Below are 24,509 nucleotides of genomic sequence, written 5' to 3'. Positions count from 1 at the left end.
CCCATTGGCTATTCTTGCCTCCTTTGTCATAGATTTATTAACCATTTATGTGTGGGCTAACGTCTAAGCTTTCTATCCTCTTTGATTGATCTTTTTGTCTATTTTTTGTTTCAGTAACATACTCTTTTGATTACTGTAGCCCTATAGTATACCTTGAAATCTGGGAATGTGATACCTTCAGCTTTGTACTCCTTTCTCAAGATTGTTTTGGTTATATGAGGTCTTTTGTGATTTCATACAATTTTTAAGATTATTTGTTCTAGTTCTGTAAAAAATGTTCTTGATATTTTGATAGGGATTGTGTAGAATCAGTAGATTACATTTTAATGATATTAATTCTTCCAATCCAAGAACATGGTGTAACTTCCCATTTATTTGTGTTGTCTTCAATTTCTTTCATCATTTATAGTTTTCAGAGTGTAGGTTTTTCACCTTGGTTAAATTTATTCCTAGGTATTTTATTCTTTTGGTGCAATTGTGAGATTATTTCCTTAATTTCTCTTTCTATTACTTTATTATTAGTATATAGAAGTGCAACAGACTTACATTAATTCTGTATCCTGCAACTTTACTGAATTCATTTATTACATCTAACAGTTTTTTGGCAGCTTTTAACTTTTCTATATGTAGTATCATGTCATCTGCAAATAGTGACAGTTTTACTTCTTCCTTTTCAATTTGGATGACTTTTATTTCTTTTTGTTGTCTGATTGCTATGACTAGGCTTCCAGTACTATATTGAATAAAATTGGTGAGAGTGGATATCTTTGTCTTGCTCCTGATCTTAGAGAAAAGCTTTCAGTTTTTTTTTTTTTTTACCATTGAGTATAATGTTAGCTCTGGGTTTGTATATATAGCCTTTATTATGTTGAGGTATATTCCCACTAAACCTACTTTGTTGAGTGTTTTATCATGAATGCATGTGTTTTGTCAGATGTTTTTTCTGCATCTGTTGAGGTGATCATAGGTTTTTTATTCTTCCTTTTGTTAATGTGATGTATCACACTGATTGATTTGCTTATATCAAACCACCTTTGTAACCCTGAAGTAAATCCCACTTGATCGTGGTGAATGATTTTTTTTAAAGTATTTTTGAATTCACTTTGCTAAAATTTGGGAGTTTTCCATCTATGTTTATCAGATATTGATTGGCCTGTAGTTTTTAAAAAAGAATTCTTTTTTGTAGTCTTTGTCTGTTTTTGGAGTCAGGGTAATGTTGACTGAATAGAATGAATTTGGAAGTTTTCCTTCTTCTCCTAGCTTTTGTTATAGTTTGGGAAGTATAAGTATTATCTCTTCTTTCAATGTTTGCTAGAATTCACCTATGGAGCCATTTGGTCCTGGACTTTTGTTTGTTGGGAGTATTTTGATTATTGATTCAATTCCATTACTATTAATCAGTCTGTTCAAATTTTCTTTCTTCCTGATTTAAGTTTGGAAGATTGTATGTCTCTAGGAATTTATCTATTTCTTCTACTTTTTCCAATTTGTTGGCATATAATTTTTCATAATATTCTCTTATAATTCTTTGTATTTCTTTGATATTGGCTGTTATTTTCCCTCCTTTATTTCTGATTTTATTTATTTGAGCATCTCTCTTTTCTTCCTTGATGAGTCTTGCTAATGGCTGATCAGCTTTGTTTGTCTTTTCAAATATACAGCTTTTGGAAGATGGTAGAGGAGTAGGAGACCTGGATTTCATCTGGTCCCAGGAATTCAGCTGGATAGGGATCAAACCATTCTAAACACCTATGAAATCAACAGGAGATTGAAGAAAAGAATAGCAACAACTCTCTGAACAGAAAAGCAACCACTTTCTTGAAGGTAGGACGTGTGGAGAAGGGAATCCAAGGCGATATTCGGGAGGATAGATGGCGGGGGAGAGGGACTCCGTCAGCTGCTTCTGGCAAGTGATAGAGCAGCAGAGCACAAAATCAGAACTTTTAGAAGTCGGCTCTGCTGAGGGACATTGCTCCAGTGGCTAAGCAGGGGTTGGAACCCTCACTGTGACAGTGTGGTCTCAGGACCCTCGGGGTCACAGAAAGACCAGGGGTGCCTGAGTGCGGCAGAGCTCCCAGATATCAGAGTGGGGAAGCCAGCTGCAGAGACGGAGTTGAGGAGTGGGCTCTCAGCTTGGGGTTGCCATAAACTGTGATCGGCAGCACAGTCAGGCCACTGCTCTTCCAGCAGGGACCCAACAAGCAGCAGATCTGGGGAGACTCCCCTTCCTCCCCTGGGAGGAGCGGTGTGGGAGCTAACCTCCTGGATCTGCTGGGTTTGGAGACTCCACATGGGGTCAGGTGCCAGAGATAGAAATGCTTGGTGACAGGCCAGGTGATCATGGAGTGCGGCCGGAGACCGGGAAGATGGGAGTGATTGACTGCTTTTCTCTGGCGGCTCACTGAGTAGTGGGGCCCCGAGTTCATGGCTCCTCTGGGGTGGAGATTGGGAGGCCGCCATTTTCACTCTTGTCCTCCAAAGCTGTATGGAAAGCTTGAAGGGAACAAAAGCTACAGAGACCAAACCTGAGTAGATTACTTAGCCCGACCCGGCAAGGGCAGGGCAATTCCACCTCCAGCAAAGACATTTGGGAACCACGGCAACAGGCCCCTCCCCCCAGAAGATCAGCAAAAACAGCCAGCCAACACCAAGTTTACTGATCAATGAGAATGGCAGAACTCCAGCCTAGGGGAATACTGCACATAGAACTCATGACTTCTTCCCCATGATTCTTTAGTCTTTCAAAGTTAAATTTTTTTTAACTCTCTTTTCCTTTCTTTCTTTTTTTTTTGAATTTTTCTTTTTTCTTTTTTTTCCCTTTTTCAACCAACATCTTATCAATCCCTTTATTAAAAACTCTTTTATTTTTCATTTTTAGAGTCATATTCTCTCTGTTCATAGTAGTTAACCTTATTTTTGGTATATATATATATAAGTTGTTCTCTCTTTAAAATTTTGGGATACAGTTTCTTCTAACACACCAAAACATACCCTAAATCTCTAATGTATGGCTTTGCTCTAGTCTCCTGCCTGATCACATTCGTAACCTTTTTTATTTTTTTTATATCTTCTTATTTATTCAACAAACTTCTTATCAGTTCCATTTATATGATCTTTTATAATTTTCATCTTTACAGTCATATTCCATCCCTTCATTGTATTAACCCTTATTTTTGTACATATATAAGTTTTTCTTTCTTTAAAATTTTGGGAGACACTTTCTTCTCACAGACCAAAATATGCCCCAAATCTAGTGTGTGGCACTGATCTATACACCAGCCTGATCATATTTGATCATATTCGATCATATTCTGGTATTTTGGTTTTTTTTGTTGTTGTTGTTTGTTTTTTTAATCTTTTTCTTTTTCTTTTTTTTCTTTTTTCTTTCTTTCCCTTTCTTTTCTCCTGGTTTCAGGTATTTTCTGATTTGTTTAGTGTATATTTAATGGGGACATTGTTACCCTGTTAGCATTTTGTTCTCTCATTCATCTATTCTCCTCTGGACAAAATGACAAGATGGAAAAAATCACCTCAACAAAAAGAACAAGAGGCAGTACCAACTGCCAGGGGCCTAATCAATATGGACATTAGTAAGATGTTGGAACTAGAGTTCAGAATGATGATTTTAAAGATACTAGCTGGGCTTGAAAAAGCATGGAAGTTATTAGAGAAACCCTTTCTGGAGAAATAAAAGAACTAAAATCTAACCAAGTTGAAATCAAAAAGGCTATTAATGAGGTGCAATAAAAAATGGAGGCTCTAACTGCTAGGATAAATGAGGCAGAAGAGAGAATTAGTGATATAGAAGACCAAATGATGGAAAATAAAGAAGCTGAGAAAAAGAGAGATAAACGACTACTGGATCATGAGAGCAGAATTTGAGAGATAAGTGATACCATAAGATGAAACAATATTAAAATAATTGGGATCCCAGAAGTAGAAGAAAGAGAGGGAGGAGCAAAAACTATATTGGAGCAAATTATAGTAAGGAACTTCCCTAATTTGGGGAAGGAAACAGGCATCAAAATCCAGGAGGCACAGAGAACCCCTCTCAAAATCAATAAAAATAGGTCAACACTCCGACATCTAATAGTAAAACTTATGAGTCTCAGAGACAAAGAGAAAATCCTGAAAGCAGCTTGGGAGAAGAGATCTGTAACCTACAATAGTAGAAACATTAGATTAGCAACAGACCTATCCACAGAGACCTGGCAGGACAGAAAGGACTGGCATGATATCTTAAGAGCACTAAATGAGAAAAATATGCAGCCAAGAATACTATATCTACCTAGGCTGTCACTGAAAATAGAATGAGAGATAAAATGCTTCCAGGACAAACAAAAACTAAAGGAATTTGCAAACACAAAACCAGCCCTACAGGAAATCTTGAAAGGGGTCCTCTAAGCAAAGAGAGAGCCTAAAAGCAACATAGACCAGAAAGGAACACAGACAATATACAGTAACAGTCACCTTACAGGCAATACAATGGCACTAAATTAATATCTTTCAATAGTTACCCTGAATGTAAATGGCCTAATGCCCCAATCAAAAGACACAGGCTTTTAGATTGGATTAAAAAACAAGACCCATCAATATGCTGTCTGCAAAGAGACTCATTTTAGACCCAAAGACACCCCCAGATTGAAAGTGAAGGGGTGGAAAACCATTTACCATGCTAATGGACACCAAAATAAAGCTGGGGTGGCAATCCTTATATCAGACAAATTAGAGTTTAAACCAAAGACTAATAAGAGATGAGAAAGGACACTATATCCTACTTAAAGGGTCTATCCAACAAGAAGATCTAACAATTGTAAATATCTCCCTAACATGGGAGCAGCCAATTATATAAGCCAAATAATAACAAAAGCAAAGAAACATATTGATAACAATACAATAATAGTGGGGGACTTTAACACCCCCCTCACTGAAATGGATAGATCATCTAAAGAAAAGATCAACAAGGAAATAAAGACTCTAAATGACACACTGGACCAAATGGACCTCACAGATATATTCAGAACTTTCCATCCGAAAGCAACAGAATACACAGTCTTCTCTAGTGCCCATGGAACATTCTCCAGAATCGATTACATCTTAGGTCATAAATCAGGTCTCAACCAGTACCAAAAAATTGGGATCAATTCATGGAAAACAATGAAAATGAAAACACAACTATTCAAAATCTTTGGGATGCAGCAAAGGCAGTCCAAAGAGGAAAGTATATAGCAATACAAGCCTTTCTCAAGAAACAAGAAAGGTCTCAAGTACACAACCTAACCCTACACCTAAAGGAGCTGGAGAAAGAACAGCAAATAAAGCCTAAACCCAGCAGGAGAAGAGAAATAATAAAGATCATGAGGAGAAATCAATGAAATAGAAACCAAAGGAACAGTAGAACTGATCAACGAAACAAGGAGCTGGTTCTTTGAAAGAATTAACAAGATTGATAAACCCCTGGCCAGACTTATCAAAAAGAAAAGAGAAAGGGCTCCCAAAAATAAAATCATGAATGAAAGAGGAGAGATCACAACCAACACCAAAGAAATACAAACAATTCTAAGAACATATTATGAGAAACTATATGCCAACAAATTAGATAATCTGGAAGAAATGGACGCATTCCTAGAGATGTATCAACTACCAAAACAGAACCAGGAAGAAATAGAAAACCTGAACAGACCTAAAACCACTAAAGAAATTGAAGCAGTCATCAAAAATCTCCCAACAAACAAGAGCCCAGGGCCAGATGGCTTCCCAAGGGAATTTTGCCAAACATTTAAAGAAGAATTAATACCTATTCTTCGGAAACTGTTCCAAAAAATAGAAATGGAAGGAAAACTTCCAAACTCGTTTTATGAGGCCACCATTACCTTGATCCCAAAACTGACAAAGACCCCATCAAAAAGGAGAATTCCAGACCAATATCCTTGATAAACATGGATGCAAAAATTCTCACCAAAATACTAGCCAATAGGATCCAACAGTCCATTAAAAGGATTATTCACCATGATCAAGTGGGATTTATCGCTGGGCTGCAAGGTTGCTTCAACATCCGCAAATCAATCAATGTGATACACTACATTAATAAAAGAAAGAACAAGAATGATATGATCCTCTCAATAGATGCAGAAAAAGCATTTGACAAAGTACAGCATCCTTTCTTGATCAAAACTCTTCAGAGTATAGGGATAGAAGGTACATACCTCAATATCATAAAAGCCATCTATGAAAAACCCATAGCAAATATCATTCTCAATGGGGAAAAACTGAGAGCTTTCCCCCTAAGGTCAGGAATGTGGCAGGGATGTCCACTATCACCACTGCTATTCAACATAGTATTAGAAGTCCTAGCCACAGCAGTCAGACAACAAAAAGAAATCAAAGGCATCCGAATTGGCAAAGAAGAAGTCAAACTCTCACTCTTTGCAGATGATATGATACTTTATGTGGAAAACTCAAAAGATCCCACCCCAAAACTGCTAGAACTCATTCAGGACTTCAGTAAAGTGGCAGGATATAAAATCAATGCACAGAAGTCAATGGCATTCCTATACACTAACAGCAAGACAGAAGAAAGAGAAATTCAGGAGTCAATCCCATTTGCAATTGCACCCAAAACTATAAGATACCTAGGAATAAATCTAACTGAAGAGGCAAAGAATCTGTACTCATAAAACTATAAAATACTCATGAAAGAAATTGAGGAAGACCAAAGAAATGGAAAAACGTTCCATGCTCATGGATTGGAATAACAAATATTGTGAAGATATCAATGTTACCTAGAGCAACTACACATTCAATGCAATCCCCATCAAAATACCATCCACTTTTTTCAAAGAAATGGAACAAATAATCCTAAAATTTGTATGGAACCAGGAAAGACCCCGCATAGCCAGAGGAATGTTGAAAAAGAAAAGCAAACCTAGCAGCATCACAATTCTGGACTTTAACCTGTATTACAAAGCTGTCATCATCAAGACAGTATGGTACTGGCACAAAAACAGACACATAGATCAATGGAACAGAATAGAGAGCCCAGAAATGGACCCACAAGTCTATGGTCAACTAATCTTTGACAAAGCAGGAAAGAATGTCCAATGGAAAAAAGACAGTCTCTTCAACAAATGGTGTTGGGAAAATTGGACAGCCACATGCAGAAGAATGAAACTGGACCATTTCCTTACACCACACACAAAAGTAGACTCAAAATGATTGAAAGATGTACATGTGAGTAGGAGTCCATCAACATCCTAAAGGAGTACACAGGCAGCAACCTCTTTGAACTCAGTCGCAGCAACTTCTTCCTAGAAACATCGCCAAAGGCAAGGGAAGCAAGGGCAAAAATGAACTATTGGGACTTCATACAGATAAAAAGCTTTTGCACAGTGAAAGAAACAGTCATCAAAACCAAAAGACAACTGACAGAATGGGAGAAGATATTTGCAAATGACATATCAGATAAAGGGCTAGTATCCAAAATCTATAAAGAACTTATCAAACTCAACACCCAAAGAACAAATGATGGATCAAGAAATGGTCAGAAGACATGAACAGACATTTTTCCAAAGAAGACATCCAAATGGCCAACAGACACATGAAAAAGTGCTCAACATCGCTCAGCATCAGGGAAATCCAAATCAAAACCTCAATGAGATACAACCTCACACCAGTCAGAATAGCTATTAACAAGTCAGGAAATGACAGATGTTGGCAGGGATTCAGAGAAAGGGGAACCCTCCTACACTATTGGTGGGAATGCAAGCTGGTGCAGCCACTCTGGAAAACAGTATGGAGGTTCCTCAAAAAGTTGAAAATAGAGCTATCCTCTGACCCAGCAATTGCACTACTGGGTATTTACCCCAAAGATACAAATGTAGGGATCTGAAGGGGTACATGCACCCCAATGTTTATAGCAGCAATGTCCACAATAGCCAAACTATGGAAAGAGCCAAGATGCCCATCGACAGATGAATGGATAAAGAAGAGGTGGTATATATATACAATGGAATGTTATGCAGCCATGAAAAGCAATGAAATCTTGCCATTTGCAACGACGTGGATGGAACTGGAGGGCATTATGCTGAGCGGAATAAGTCAATCAGAGAGAGACATGTATCATATGACCTCACTGATATGAGGATTTTTTAATCTCAGGAAACAAATTGAGGGTTGCTGGAGTGGTAGGGGATGGGAGGGATGGGGTGGCTGGGTGATAGACTTTGGAGAGGGTATTTGCTATGATGAGGACTGTGAATTGTGTAAAACTGTTGAATCACAGAAGTGTAACTCTGAAACAAGTAATACATTATATGTTAAAAAAGAAGATAACAGGAAGGGAAGAATGAAGGGGGGAAATTGGAGGGGGAGATGAACTATGAGAGACTATGGCCTCTGAGAAACAAACTGAGGGTTCTAGACAGGAGGGGGGGGGGGGGGGGGGTGGGGGGGGGGGATGGGTTAGCCTGGTGATGGGTATTAAAGAGGGCATGTTCTGTATGGAGCACTGGGTGTTATACGCAAACAATAAATCATGGACTACTACATCAAAAACTAATGATGTAATGTATGGTAATTAATGTAACATAATAATAAATAAAAAAATAAAAAACCCCAAATATACAGCTTTTGGTTTCATTGATATTTTCTATTATTTTTTCATCTCTGTTTCATTTATTTCCCCTATAATCTTTATTTTTACCTTCCTTTTACTAACGTTGGGCTTTGTTATTTTTCTAGCCCCTTTAGGTGTAAGGTTGGGTTGTTTATTTGAGATATTTCTTGTTTCTTGAGATAAGTGTGTATCACTATAAGCCTTCCTCTTAGAATTGCTTTTTCTATGTCTCAAAGATTTAAGACCACCAAGTTTTCACTTTTATTTGTCTCAATGTATTTTAAAATTTTCTCTTTCATTTTTTCATTAACACATTTGTTGTTTAGTAGCATATTGTTTAGCCTTCATGCATTTGTGTTTTTTAATTTTTTTTCTTGTAATAGATTTCTAGTTTCATACTGTTGTGGTCAGAAAAGATGCATGATATGACTTCAATATTCTTAAATGGACTGAGATTTGTTCTGTGGCTTAATATGTGATCTATCCTAGAGAATATCCCCTGCACACTAAAAAAGAACTTGTGAAATGTTCTCTATATATCTGTTACATCTATCTGGTCTAAGGTGTTTTTCAAAGCCACTATTTCCTTGTTGATTTTCTATCTGGATGATCTATCCATTGATGTACATGCATTAAAGTCCTCTTCTACTATTGTGTTACTGTCAGTTTCTCCTTTTATGTTTGTTAATATGTGCTAGATGTATTTAGGTGCTCCTATGTTGGTATATAGGTATTTACAATTGTTATATCCTCTTGTTGGATTGTAATGGCCATCTTTGTCTGTTGCTACAGTCTTTGTTTTAAAGTCTATTTTGTCCAATAGAAGTATTGCTACTCCATATTTCTTTTGCTCCCAATTGCATGGTGTAAGTGTTTTCATCCCTTAACTTCTAGTCTGTACTTGTCTTTAGGTCTGAAGTGAATCTCTTTTAGGCAGCATAATAAATGGGTCTTATTTTTTTATCCCTTAAGTCACACTGTGTCTTTTGATTTGGAGCATTTGTCCATTCATATTTAAAGTAATGATTGGAGAGATATGTACTTATTGGCACTTTGTTAATTGTTTTCTGGTTGTTTTTGCAGTCATTTTATGTTCCTTCTTCTCTTGCTTTCTTTTTTTTTTTGGTTTGATGGCTTTCTTTAGTGTTATGCTCTCTTTATTTTGTGTGTATCTATTATAGGTTTTTGATTTGTGGTTGCCATTGACTTCTAACTTAACATCTTATGTGTACAGTAGTCAATATTAGTTTGATAGTCAATTAAGAACAAACACATTCTAAAACCACTAAATTTTTACTCCCCTCTCCATGTTTTATGTGTATGATATCATATTTTACATATTTTTATCTTATACAACCTGTACTAATTTTTGTAGATGTAATTTATTTTATTACTTTTGTGTTTTAACCTCCAAACTGGCTTCATAAGTGATTAATCTACTATCTTTACTATATGTTTGGTTTTACCTCTGAAATTTTTTTCTTTTATAATTTTCTTACTTCTAGTTATGACTTTTTTTTTCCACTTAAAAAATTCCCTTTAACATTTCTTATAAGGCTGATTTGGTGGTCATGAACTCCTTTAACTTTTGTTTGTGTGGGAAACTCTTTATCTTGCCTATTCTGAGTGATAATCTTGCTGTGTAGAATACTTTTGATTGTAGATTTTTTCCTTTCAAAACTTTATCATACCACTCCCTTCTGGTCTGAAGTTTCTGCTGAAAAATCAGCTGATAGCATTATGGGGTTTCCCTTGTCTGTAACTGTTTCTTTATTCTTTGTTGCTTTTAAAATTATCTCTTTATTGGGGCGCCTGGGTGGCTCAATCGTTAAGCGTCTGCCTTCGGCTCAGGTCATGATCCCAGGGTCCTGGGATCGAGCCCCATATCCAGCTCCCTGCTCCGCGGGAAGCCTGCTTCTCCCTCTCCCACTCCCCCTGCTTGTGTTCCCTGTCTCACTGTGTCTCTCTCTGTCAAATAAATAAATAAAATCTTTAAAAAAAATAAAAATCTCTTTATCATTAATTTTTGCTAGTTTAATTATTACATGTCTTAGTGTGGACCTTCTTGGGTTCTTCTTGTTAGGAGCTCTGTGTGTTTCCTATAACTGGATGTCTTTTTCTTTCCCCAGATTAGGGACATTTTCAGCTATTGTTTCTTCAGATAAGTTTTCTTCCCTCTTCTCTCTCTCTTCTTCTTCTGGGATCCCTATAATGTGAATGTTATTATGTTTGATGTTGTTGCAGAGTTCTCTTAACCTATTTTTATTTTTAGTTATTCTTATTGCTGTTCAGCTTGGGTGCATTCCATTGCTCTGTCTTCCAGATCACTGATCCATTCTTCTGCATCCTCTAATCTGGCCTTGATTCCCTCTACAGTATTCTTCATTTCAGTTTTTGAATTCTTCAGTTCTGCTGGTTCTTTTTTATATTTTTCTTTGTTGAAGTTCTCACTGAGACTCTCTACTTTTTTCTCAAGTCCAGTGAGTATCTTTATGACCAGTACTTTGAATTATTTATTAGGAATATTGCTTATCATCATTTCATTTAGCTCTTTTACTGTAATTTTGTTGTGTTCTTTCATTTGGGACATATTCTTCTCTCTATTCATTTTGTCTAACTTTCTATGTTTGTTTTTATATACCAGGTAGATTGGCTATGTCTTTTGGTTTTGAAAGTCATGGCCTGTATAGAAGAGGTCCTGTAGTAAAATATATACAAAATACAGTGCAGTTCTACATGGTCACCAGAACCAGATGCTCCAGAGGTTTCTCCCGTGTGAGCTTCTGTGGCTGAGCTGCAATTGCCTACAGCCCAGCCAGCTGCAATGACCTGCTTTGTCTGCTGTGGGCACACTGGGCAGAGTTTGCTACCCAATCTGTTGAGAGGCTTGGATGCAGCTGTAACAGGTTCTTGGTGAGTAGGGTCATCAGTCTACCTAGATGTTTGCAATTAGCCTCTTTGCCACAGCTGCAGATGGGCACCAATGGATAGGGCTTACATTCTGCAGAGCATCTAGGAGGTCCTGGTGCAGGAACTACTGGCATGCTGGTGTGCGCGGTTACCCTCCCTCCCCAGGGCAGGAGTTACTTTGGAGTGGTGTCTTCCAGGCCAGGGCTGCCTGCTGGGTGTGGTGGGGCAGGAGCTACTTTGGAGGTATACCTATCAAGGCAGGCAGATTGGATGGGGTGGGTCCACAGGGGACACTGCACAGGAGGAAAAGGTCATGTGGTGCTAGCAAGGTAAATGGAGAATGTTAGCATTGGTTCTTGCAAGTGTCTGGCTACCTAGACTGGGGGAGGGGAAAGAAAACTTCACCCACCAGCACTTTTGTTCCTGAAGACATCTCCCACAGACCTCTAATCCTCTGGTGTGTGTTCTAAGATTAGTCAATAAATCTCCTTCACATATATCCAAGGCACTTTTCAAACTGCTGCTTCTATGCTGTGTCTGGGGCTGAGTTATTTAGTATGCTGGCTTGTTAAATGTGGGGACTTGGTTTCCTATCATTCTCCAGCTGTTCAGGAGTTAAGGCCACTGATTTTTAAAGCTCTTGGTGTGAAGTCTCACTGGTTTTCAAAGTCAAATGGTATGGGAGCTCATCTTCCCAGTGCAGGTCTCCAGTGCTGGGGGTGCCTGGTGTGGGGTCTGTCTCACTTCTCCATGCTTGTGATGTCTCTCTTGTTTGTGGTTAGTTGCACTGGGGTTCCCAAGTGTGTCTTCAACATTCCTACCCTTTCAGATGTGGCCTTCTCTTTAAGATTAGCTATGGAAGGTCTGTTCTGCCAGTCTTTAGGTCATTTTCAGAGTTAGTTGTACAAATGTAGCTGTTACATTGGTATGTCCATGGCTGAATTTGGGATTCTCCTACTCTGCCATCTTCCTTCCTTCCCTGCTAAACTTCTAAATGCGGAGTGTGCCAGGACACAGCTTAGCCCCTTCTCACTCCTTCTCCTATCCTTTTTTTTTTTCCCTCTCCTCTCCTCTGGAAATTTTTTCCTTTAGGTGGTTTCATCTCGTAGCATGTCTTTGAATACCTCCTCTATGACTGCCATTTTAATGTTTTTATCCTGATCTCTTAGACTCCAAACCCATATATCCTGTTTCCTACCTGACTTATCCTCCTAAATTTCTAACAGGCATGTTAAATTTAAATTAACCAAAACAGAGCTCTTAATTTCCCACCTTCAAATCTGTTCTTTGTCCTATTGTCTAGTTTCTCCTTTTTTTTTTTTTTGAAAATGGCACTGTCATTCATTCATCTGACCAAACCAGTGATGCAGAAATCATTTCTCTTCCCTCCATATCTGATGAGTCAGCAAATCCTGTCAGCTCTGTGTCTGAAATATATTCACTTCTCTCTTACTCCACTGCTATGACCTTAGTTTAATTCACCATCATTTCTTACTTGGATTATTGCAAGAGCCTCTTAACTTCTATTCCTGACCTTTCTTCCTTCCTCCTTTCCTTCTTTACATAAGAACAACCAAAGTGGTGTTTAAAAAAAATGTAAATCAGAAATTCTCAGTCCTCTCTTTAAATTTCCCCAATGTCTTTTCATTGCATTTGAAAGAAAATGAAAACGCTGTAATCCATATATCCCTACATAATCTTGTCTCAGCCCACTACTTTCTACTTTTAATTCCACTCACACCATTGTTCACTAAGATCCAGTTGCTCTACTTTCTTTTCCTTAAAGGAACCAGGTGTGTTCTACCTTTAAACTTCTATATGTATTGTTATTTAAGCTTATTTTACTTCTTTGCTTATTTCTTTTATTTTTATTTGTATTCTCCCATTAGGATTCTACATTCATAAGAGCAGAACCTTTTCTATCTCATTCACACATTTCAATTCAGGAAAAACAATGGAGGTGCTTGAAAACACAGTTTCTGCTATTTTCAAAATGGCACATACTGCCTTTATAGTAACTAGCTCTTTCAAACATTGCAGGTAAAGTTGGAATTATGGCTAGAAAATGATTGGTAGAACTGATATGGTAAGTACATACAATTTGAAACCAATCCCATGAGTTTGGTGACAGACAAATAATTATTGTCACCATGCTCAAAATTCTACCACTAGTAAATTTAGCTAGGATTGTGGTTGGGATAGAATAGAGGAGGGAGGTAGTTGTGAGATAAAATATTAAACTTTAGTAGGTTACTATATTTTAGTAATATTTAGTCAGTGAGATCTTTAGTAAGTGAAAAAAGAAAAAAAGGTGAGGAGATGAGAGGAGTTAACTTCTAGGGTGGATAAGGTGAAGGAGATCTCTCCTTAAAGGGGTAAAGAGAACAAAGAGAGGGTGGCAGAAATGCTTATAAGCCCTATTTATTTCATATTTATTTTTAAATCTACATGCAACTATCCAGTTATGAGATAGTATAAATAACAATTAATGTCATACGTGGCCACTGAATTATAAAAGTTTTCATTTTCTGATTATAAAAAGTATACATTTAATTTTCCAATATATAAAAAATTAAAAAATAAATATATAAATATAAATATATATACCAAATAAATATAAATATACACCAAATAAATAAATTTGGTAATAAGATGACATTTTTTCACTTATTTTTATTATTTCCTTTCTTCTACTGGCTTGGGGCTTTGTTCTTTTCTTGCTCTTCTGTGTGTAAGATTAGGTTTTTGAGAATTTTCTTATTTCGTGAAGTAGGCCTGTATTGCTAAATCTTCCCTCTTAGGACAATTTTTGATGCATCCCAAAGATTTTGGACACTTGTGTGTTTATTTTCATTTGTATCCATGTAATTTTCTTTTTTTTTTTAAGATTTTATTTATTTATTTGAGACAGAGAGAATGAGAGAGACAGAGAGCACATGAGAGGGGGGGAGGGTCAGAGGGAGAAGCAGGCTCCCCGCTGAGCAGGGAGCCCGATGCGGGACTCGATCCTGGGACTCCAGGATCATGACCTGAGCCGAAGGCAGTCGCCCAACTAACTGAGCCACCCAGGCGCCTGTATCCATGTAATTTTCGATTTCCTCTTTGATTTCTTGGTTGACCCAATCATTGTTCCATAGCATGTTATTTAGCCTCCATGTATTTGTGTTCTTTCCAGATTTTTTCTTGTGATTTCTTATGTTGTGGTTAGAAAAGATGCATGATATGATATCAATCTTTTGGAATTCATTGAGACTTATTTTGTTGCCTAACATATGATCTATTCTAGAAAATGTTTCATGTATACTTGAAAATGTGCACTTCTGCTGTTTCTGGTTGGAATGTTCTGAATATATTTGTTAGATCCATCTGGTCCAATGTGTAATTTAGAGCTGCTGTTTCCTTGTTGATTTTCTGTCTGGATGACCTATCCATCGAGGTATGGGGTGTTAAAGTCCCCTACTATTATTGTATTACTGTCACTTTCTTCCTTTATGTCTGTTAATAGTTGCTTTATGTATTTAAGTTCTGTGTTGGGTGCATAAGTATTTACAATTGTTATATTCTCTTGTTGAATTAATTGTTCCCTTTATCATTATGTAGTGTCCTTCTTTGTCTCTTGTTTTAAAGTCTATTTTGTCTGATAGAAGTACTGCTACCTCTTTTTTCTTTTTGCTCCAATTTGCATGGTATAAATTTTCTCAGCCCTTCACTTTCAATCTGCATGTGTCCTTAGGTCTGAAGTGAGTCTCTTGTAGGCAGCATATAGATGGTTCTTGTTTTTTTCTCAATCCTTTTGATTGGAACATTTAGTCCATTCACATTTAAAGTAACTATTGAGGGGTATGTGCTTATTGGCACTTTGTTAATTGTTTTCTGGTTGTCTTTGAAGTTCTTCTCTATTCCTTTCTTCTCTTGTGGTTTGATGGGTTTTTTTTAGTGTTATGCTTGGATTTCTTGCTCTCTATTTTTTGTTTATCTATTGTAAGTTTTTTGACTTGACAAGATGCCATGTTTTTAAAAATAACTTATAAGGCACTATAAAATAGTATAAAGGTTACTGTGCCCATGGATTCTGTGTTTCTAAGTATAAAAATAGTTGTCAGAATTTGTGTTAATTTATTTGAAGTTTAAAATGCAATCATTGTGATGATTATTTCAGAATTTGGTTTATTCCTATTAACATTCTATTTTTAAGGATATTCCAGTTTTTTGGATACATTTCCATTTTAAATGATACACATTTAGCAACAATGTTGTGCTCTGACCCTCTTGAGTGTTACTCTTGAGTGGTCTTGCTTTTAATCTCTAGTCAAGCCTTGATCACAACATTCCATAAAACTCTCACCAAGGTCACTAGGATCTCTACATGGCCATATATGTTTTGCAATCTCAGGCTTCATCTTTCTGAATTTCTCAGAAGCATTTTACCCAGGAGAGCAATTCTTCTCTTAGCTTCTGAATTTCTTCCTTGTCTCCCTTCATTTCTTTGGCCAGACTCCCTTTCTTTCTTGAGTTCCAAATGGTCAGGCATCATAGGGCTCAATTCTGAAACATCTTGATCAACATTCAGTGATCTCAGCCAGTATATATATAAAGGCCATTTATATACTGATGATTCCTTGGAGTTAAATCTCCATCTCTACCCTTTCTCTTAGCATAAGACCCACTTGACAACTCTTTTTGGAAATAAGAGTCTCATAAAATTAAACACATTTAAACCAGAATTTATAATTTTTTTTTCACTAACATCCACTCTTTTTTCGAGTTTCTCATCTATGTGAATGACATGTTATTCGCTCAGTTTCTTGGGTGAAAAACTCTGGAATTATCTTTGATTCCTTTCTTTTTCTTAGTTCACACTGAATTCATTTTCAAATTCCATCATACATCCATACAAAATATATGTTAAAAAGTCCCTTCTTTTCAATTTCACTGTGATTGCTCCAGTCAAAAGCAACTTCATTGTCTGGGGTGCCTGGGTGTCTCGGTTAGTGTCCAACTCATGATTTCAGCTCAGGTTGTGATCTTATGGGCTGTGGGACTGAGCCCTGCATCAGGCTCTGTGCTCAGCAAGGAGTTTGCTTGAGATTCTCTCCCTCTGCCTCAGCCCCTCCCCCCCCAACTCACTTGTTCTCTCTCTCTCCCTCTCTCTAAAATAAATAAATAAATAAATAAATTTAAAAAAAAGTTCATTGTCACCTAGGTTGGAACAACTGCCTTTCTTTGTTCTCCCTGAGATCTAGTCTAGAGTCTATTCTCGACCCTCTAGACTAAGAGTCCTTTAAAATATAAGTCAGATACTGACTTGACTCTTCCTGTTCAAAATCTTCTAATGCCTTCTCCTCATACTTGGGATAAAATCCAGATTCCTTTCTGTGCTTCACAAAACCCCATATAATCTGGTCCTTGTCTTGGTGTTCTTTCCACCATTTTCCTACCACCCTCTCCCTTGTTCACTGCTATCTCACCCCAATCACTCCCTTCATGTTCTTTGAACAAGGCCAGCATGCTGTTACTTTAGACACTTTGAGTTTGCTGTTCTCTCTGCCTCTTTCACATTCAGTCATGTTTCAATTCAAATGTCACAACCTCGAAAAAGGTGACTTTTCATACCTTTATAAATAGCACACTCTTTCACTCTCTACCTTCTTATTCAGGTTTATTTTTCTACACAGTATTTATCATAATTGAAATTATATCCCACATTTATTTGTTAGTTAGTTTGTTATTTGCCTTCACTAATTCAATATGAAATTCATGAGGACAGAGACTTCACTTTGCTCATTGTTTTATCCTTAGCATCTAGCTTAGTGTCTGGTAGGTACTTAGTGAGTCTTCAATAAATGTTTGTTGACTTAATGAATGAATTATTTATATTTACAAGGAGAAGAATTGTGCACAAATATAAATCTTAGGTGATGTTTGGACCTCCAAGAGAGCTTTTATTACAAGTGAGTTGCAGTGGGAATGTGAATGTCATGCAGAAAAAAAAAATGAGTGTGGCTGGCTGTGTGAGAGAAGCACCACTCTGAGATGTGGGAGCCTGGATCCCTCACTCTTCTGTTTACCAGGATACACTTTGTGACCTTTCTAACAGTATGCACACCAGATGTTTTTATTCAGAATTCTAGGTTAGTCTACACTTATGTAGCTGTTTTAGGTTAGGCTCCCTAGAAGCAGAGATTGAGACAGAGATTTCAGTGCATGTGATTTATTTTGAGAGTGCTTGCAGGTAAACCTGTAAAGAAGGGAGGAGAGAAGAAGGAAGGAGAGGGAGATGAGAAGGATTGTGGTCTCAGTAATTAATTTAGCCTTGTCCTGATGCACACAGCAAAGGCTCTACATCATAAAACGTACCATGAAGTTGTTTTCTTCTTTAGTCAAGTGACCAGTGTCAGTCAGTCATTGGCTTTGGGTTGCCTGATTGTGGGAAGGGAATTTTTCAGGTAAAGCAGCACCCCTCAGTGAAGGACAGTTCTCCAAAGCGGAATCTGAGAACCATAAGCAGCCAACACTTGTGGAAGCTGGGAAAGTGCACTGGTCCCCTGAAGGGGAGCAGGGTAGGCTACCCCAATGTCTTCCACAGTGGTATTAAAAGGGACTGATTATGAAGCACAGATACTCATTCATTCAAAAAATATTTATTGTAGCTCTCATGAGCCAAGTACTACCAGTTGCTGAGATTCATTGGTGAATAGATATAGTCCTAGGGAGATGAGAAGATATTAATCAAATAAACATGTAATCATGATAAGACACATACTGAATTATGACCACCAAATAATAAATCAAAGCAATATTATAGAAACAAATCCATGATATCATATAGATAATGGTTTCTTAGACATGGTCCTGCTGTAACTTTAAGATTTTGTGAATTCTTTATCATAGAAATCATTATCTAATGCTAGCAGTCTATTAATCAAATATTTCTCAGGCTTATTTGAAAACTCAAATAGAATTAAAAAAATGTGTTTTCAGTCTGAAACCGTGTTGGTGTACAAGTCTTATACTTGGTCACTATTTAAGTTTAAAGGGAACTAAGGTCTTGGGTACAATGCTAATTACTTTTTGTCTTTTAGAATTATCTCCCAAAATCCTATCACTTACTGGCCAACACAAAAAGTAGGGATCTTCAATTTGTGGAATATTCAAGTTCATAGACTACGTATGATCCTCTCGTTCGTGTGGAGGCTAAAATTTCACTGAAGTCTTTGAAATGTTATGAAATTTTCACCATTATAAGGCTGACATAACCGTGTTTGAAAATAGCAAAATTTAAAGGACAAAAAGTCATTTAAATAAATAGGTATAGATCATCAAGTCCAAGCAAATTTTGAGAAGTCAGTATAGGAGTTAAGATCTGCCAAGAGAGTATAATAGGAAAACTTGTTTCATACATTAAATTATTAGAAGGAAATACACAAAAACATTTTTCCACAAAAACATTTTTAGGGGCACCTGGGTGGCTCAGTCGTTAAGCTTCTGCCTTCGGCTCAGGTCATGATCCTAGAGTCCTGGGATCGAGCCCCACATTGGGCTCCCTGCTCAGCTGGAAGCCTGCTTCTCCCTCTCCCGCTCCCCCTGCTTGTGTTCCCTCTCTCACTATATCTCTCTCTGTCAAATAAATAAATAAAATCTTTAAAAAACAAAACATTTTAAACCACCAGAAAAATGGATATCAGTAAATATCCACCTGTAACTCCTGATTTTTATCTAAAGGTCTATTTTCATGTCCTTAAAAAAATTCTTTACATGGTACCATGGAAACTACTGTACTAAAAAAATAAGCCAGCTAATGAACATGTCAGTAAAATAGTATATTTTTCTTTCTTTGCCACAGAACAAAAATTTCAAAAGAATATAATTCTGTTGAAGTGTCACCAAACCATTTCTTTAGGAGAATGCAGTGGCAGCAGAAATAACAAGGCTTATTTTCAATAATTCTATTCATACCTCAAATCCCTGTGGTCTTCCTAGACTCTCTTTAATATGTTTCCATGCAACAAGAATCTCTGACACAGACACACTTGTAGCCTTGACATCTGTGGGAGCAGCACTGGGTTCTGTATAAAGGAAAATGGAAATAATAAACTGTGATGGTAGCAAGTTATGTCTATCAAAGCATTGCACCTGAATCTGTCCGGTGTTACCTCCTTCTACCTTATTTTTGAAATGAAGTGCTATGGTAGCTATGAAAAACACAACAAGATAAAAAGATGATCTTTTTGGATATCTATACCTGGGTCAAATCTCATCAATACTTTACCAATGACAAATGACAAATTTAGCAAGACAAGCAAAGATATTTATCCTTGGATTAACCAGGACATTTCTGGAGAAGTTAAATTGTCTGACTTAAACTGTCTGCCAGTCTAACATAATGATCAAAAGCATGGACTAGAGAATCAGCCTTGGCTATTTTGATGCTGTTGTTTTTTGCCTTCAAAAAATTTATTTATTTACCTTTAGGCAAGTTGCTTTGCCTTTTCCTATGCTCCAGTTCCCTCATCTGTAATATGGGCATAATAAGAGTACTTATCTCAGAGGTTTTTAAGGTTAGTTTTAGCTGGAATAAGAGATATAAAATATTTAGCACAGTGCTTGGCACTTAAAACATTCATTCACAAAATATCACTTATTATAATTTCATTTTATTTTTTACTTCTTGTAGGCATAAATAGAGTAAAAATTTCATTAGTTTTTGTTGTTGTTGTTCTAACCACAAAACTACATTTCCATGTAGAATATGACATGAATCATGATATTTAAAAGGCATGCATTGACTTTTAAGACAGGTATGGACTGAAAAGGAGAGTCCCTGAAGGTCTTAGTCCTATTGCTCAAAAAGTATATTTTCATTTGTTCCTACACTTAGTGACCTTTCTCACTATTTTTTCCAAATACACCATGGCTGACTGGCATCCTTCAAGATGTACACTTTATTTGAGGTTGCACTGTATGTGAGGAACAAAATACTTTCAGCTTTGACATTGCTGAATCATAAATACTATGTCACAAACACATGTTAAATGAAATGGCAGAATAAAGGCCACACTTTAGTTCAAACAGTTCTGTACAAAGTCAATTTAAAAAATCTACCACATAAAAATTGTAGAGACTTTAATACTAACCCCATATCACTGGTAAGACATCAGATTAATCTATTGAAAATGTTTTTGTTTGTTTTTTAAGATTCAGGGAGCCATATGTCAAAGCCAAGAGTTGTATGTAACATATTTAAAAAGCATTATTAGAGATATTAAAGGAATTATAACCATTTTCTGAGATCTTCCTTTTTTCTAATGAAAGGTAGTCACACATCTACCTGGAGAAACTTCATATATTACTAAGTGAAAATTATCAATGAAAAACATCTACCCTTGTTACTGTAAAAGAAACCCAGGAAACTTTTCCAATGGTACATATTTGTACCGAGCAATGATTTTCTTTTGATAAAACTCAAAATCGCATGCTATAATTGTGTTAATTCTAAGTGCTTTAGTAAATTCACATTAATCTTTACATAGGAGCTGACATTAATTCCAGCCATGGTATAAAGTATAATTTCTCATTCTGTCACCTTTTGAATATATTTTTTTCAATTTTTAAATAGCATTTTCTTTTTTTTATTATTATTATGTTCAATTAGCCAGCATATAGTACATCATTAGTTCTTGATGTAGTGTTCAATGATTCATTAGTTGCGTATAACACCCAGTGCTCATCACCACAGTGCCCTCCTTAATATCCATCCCTCAGTTACCCCATCCACCAGCCCCCCTCCCTTCTGTAACCCTCAGTTTGGTTCCTGGAGTCCAGAGTCTCTCATGGTTTGTCTCTATCTCTGATTTCTTCCCATTCAGTTTTCCCTCCGTCCCCTGTGGTCCTCCATGCTATTCCTTATGTTCCACATATGAGTGAAACCATATGATAATTGTCTTTCTCTGCTTGACTTATTTCACTTAGCATAACCTTTTGAATATTTTTTATTATTTTCTTTTGCTCAATGGTTTCCCTCACTCTACTTTCCAGCTTACTATTATCTGGCATCTATGTGATTTAAAAAAAAAAAATTCTGGGGAAAGCTTCTATTTCAGTCTAGAATTCTGATCACCAGACTTGCAACAAGATTTTTTTCATTGCTACTTAATAGGAGTTAAAATTCTTGATTTTGCAAGTAAATGAAAGGAAATGCTGATGTTCTTAAGGTATGTACAACCTGATCTCCAGGATTTAAAGTATGATTTATTTCAAAGACAGCCACACTTTGGGTATCATTTGTTATTCACAAGCAGTTTTGCTTATCTACTTAAATGAATGCATTGCAGAGATTTGTGTGTCGCATACCTTCTTTCAGCTTTTTTATTATTGAAGCAATTACATCTTTGTCAAAGAAGATTGCAGGGAGATAAATAATTTTAGAAGCACAAAACGGTGGTTGGGTAGAAGTCCTTCTATCCCTCTTTATCTCTAGAGAAAGGAATAATTTCTCTTTCAGCTTTCTGTAGCACTGCACAACCTTAAGTACTACTCAAATAGAAATAAGAAAGTTTTAAAAAATAAAGAAAAGTTTTTGGGGTGCCTGGGTGGCTCAGTCATTAAGCGTCTGCCTTCGGCTCAGGTCATGATCCCAGGGTCCTGGGATCAAGCCCCGCATCGGGCTCCCTGCTTGGCTGGAAGCCTGCTTCTCCCTCTCCCACTTACCCTGCTTGTGTTCTCTCTCTGGCTGTCTCTCCCTGTCATATAAATAAATAAAATCTTAAAAAATAATAATAATAAAAATAAAGAAAGAAAGAAAAGTTTTTTAAAAAAGAAAAAATATTGAGAAACCTATTTCCTAAACAAGCACCCGGAATTTCTATTTAAAAGCTCTGAGGATTTTAAATCAGGATAAGACCCAAACAGACATTTCACAGATGAATTCTTAGGGGCTAATTGAATGAAGGTAGATGAATCAAACAAGAACTAAAGAGTCATTTTTATTTGTTTCACCTTCTGGATGTAAATAGTATCAGAAGTAAACCCAGGTTGATCTAAATTAGAAATTTCAGCATGTAAAAAAAGTGATCTCAGTCAGTTTACTTCCGGAAGTTTCAGCATGTATTGTTATAGCCATGGATTGAAACTTTTTTTTTTTTTAAGATTTTATTTATTTATTTGACAGAGAGAGACACAGCGAGAGAGGGAACACAAGCAGGGGGAGCGGGAGAGCGAGAAGCAGGCTTCCCGCTGAGCAGGGAGCCCGATGCGGGGCTCGATCCCAGAACCCTGGGATGGAGCCCGATGCGGGGCTCGATCCCAGAACCCTGGGAACATGACCTGAGCCGAAGGCAGACATTCAACGACTGAGCCACCCAGGTGCCCCTGAAACGTTTTTTTTTTGTAAGCAAAAGTAACTGTCTAGATCACAGAATTGTAGTTTGGATTGGAACTAGCTGTTCTGTTTGGGTATCCCATTGTAACTGAGTAATGGAAGGTAACTAAAAAGAATTTTAAAAAGTCACTTGAATCAAAGGTCATAAATGGATGGTCAGTGGGTGTTTAGTCATGTTTTGTATGACCCAATAATGAATTAATTTATTTTAACATTTCATATAAAAATAAGAATTTCTGACTCCTTTGGAAAAAATTGGTGATACAAAGCCTGAATTCGTGGGTGTTGCTAGTTGAGAATTAGCAGTTGGTCCCATTAGGGCATATTCTTTTAGGTTTGCCAGAGTCCCTACCACTACCTATTATCTCACACTGGGACTACTTCACTTATTTATATCTCTTACCTGACCTCTATAGGCTTTTGAGTTATGGACATATGTTTTAGATCCATGTTCTCATTTTGCAGATGAAAATGTGACATGTACACAGGTTGATATATCCAAACTCTGCTTCTGGCTCTGAAAGAACCCCAACTAGAACTCAGGTCTCAAATACTCTTTCCTCTGTGTTTTTACATGGGTACCAAGGCAGCATATTTCTTAGAATCAGTTCTGAGACCCAGAAGAGATTTTGGAGGGAACAAAGAGTTCATTTTCTTGCTGTTCAATTACTTCCAAATAACTGACAGAGGAACAGATTCGAATACAATTAGAAACAAACAACAACAAACAGATGAGGGGAACAACCAATGGTGATAATAATTACCATTTATTGAGGATTTGATATGTGCCTAGCGTTATTCAAAATTCTTTACATGAATTCATTAATCCTTCAAGAACCCTATTATTAATCACTATTTCTGCCGATAAATTGAAAGGCAGAGTCAAGCAACTTGCCCAAGGTCACACAGCTGCTAGGAGGTGGAGAGAGGATTTCAACAAGGCAATCAGGTCCTAAGTACCATGCTGTTCCACTTCTGTGCACACATCTATGTTTACACACCTAATGCTTTTCCTTGTGCTCCTGCTTTCTTTTCTTCTTGCTCTACCACACCTAACTTCTCTCAAGAATATTGATGTTGGGGTACCTACTTGGGCTCTCTAAGTCTTGTCAGAAGCCACCTAAACCCCTGTCATCTCCTATTTAACTCTACTTACTATCAGCTCCTTTTATTCCTGTTTCATGGTATTTTTAATAATGTTGAATCACAGCTGCACTGCTTCTCATAGATCCTGTATATTCAGGTATTTCTAAAACTCTCCTGATCTGTAAATCATAGGGTGTTTCCTGCCACTCTCACTTCTATTATACTCAGGTAATTTTGATGAAAATTCAGGGACTTATTTCAGAGACTGCACTAGTGGTATGTCTAATAGATTCAAAGACTTAAAAAAGATTTCTTTTTTTCTTTTACTTATGATGATATTAATTAGGCCATGGCTAACTCCTTCACTCCAGTCTTGGGATATAAAGTGGACAAGCTGATTGATAGATTTCAGTTTCTGTCAGATTAAAAATTTTGAACAGCATTCCCATGTTCATGAATTTAGATGATACATTTATATTAAGTGACTTAGCAGCTGGAGTTCTCCAAGTAATATGGGGGGAT

The 24,509-nt window shown here is 36.9% G+C and overlaps 1 protein-coding gene across 1 annotated transcript in view; it reads right to left on the bottom strand.

Moving 5' to 3' along the window:
• CNTN5 (contactin 5) overlaps positions 1-24,509 on the bottom strand; it is a 570,282-nt gene that overhangs the window by 30,350 nt on the left and 515,423 nt on the right. Inside the window, exon 19 of the mRNA XM_044919780.1 lies at positions 19,481-19,590. Within this exon, the coding sequence (XP_044775715.1) occupies positions 19,481-19,590 (110 nt within the window). The remainder of the gene's footprint in view (positions 1-19,480; positions 19,591-24,509) is intronic.

The sequence above is a fragment of the Neomonachus schauinslandi genome, chromosome 11 (assembly GCF_002201575.2).
Source record: "Neomonachus schauinslandi chromosome 11, ASM220157v2, whole genome shotgun sequence".
Lineage (NCBI taxonomy): Eukaryota > Metazoa > Chordata > Mammalia > Carnivora > Phocidae > Neomonachus > Neomonachus schauinslandi.
This window is presented reverse-complemented; position numbering and strand designations above follow the sequence as displayed.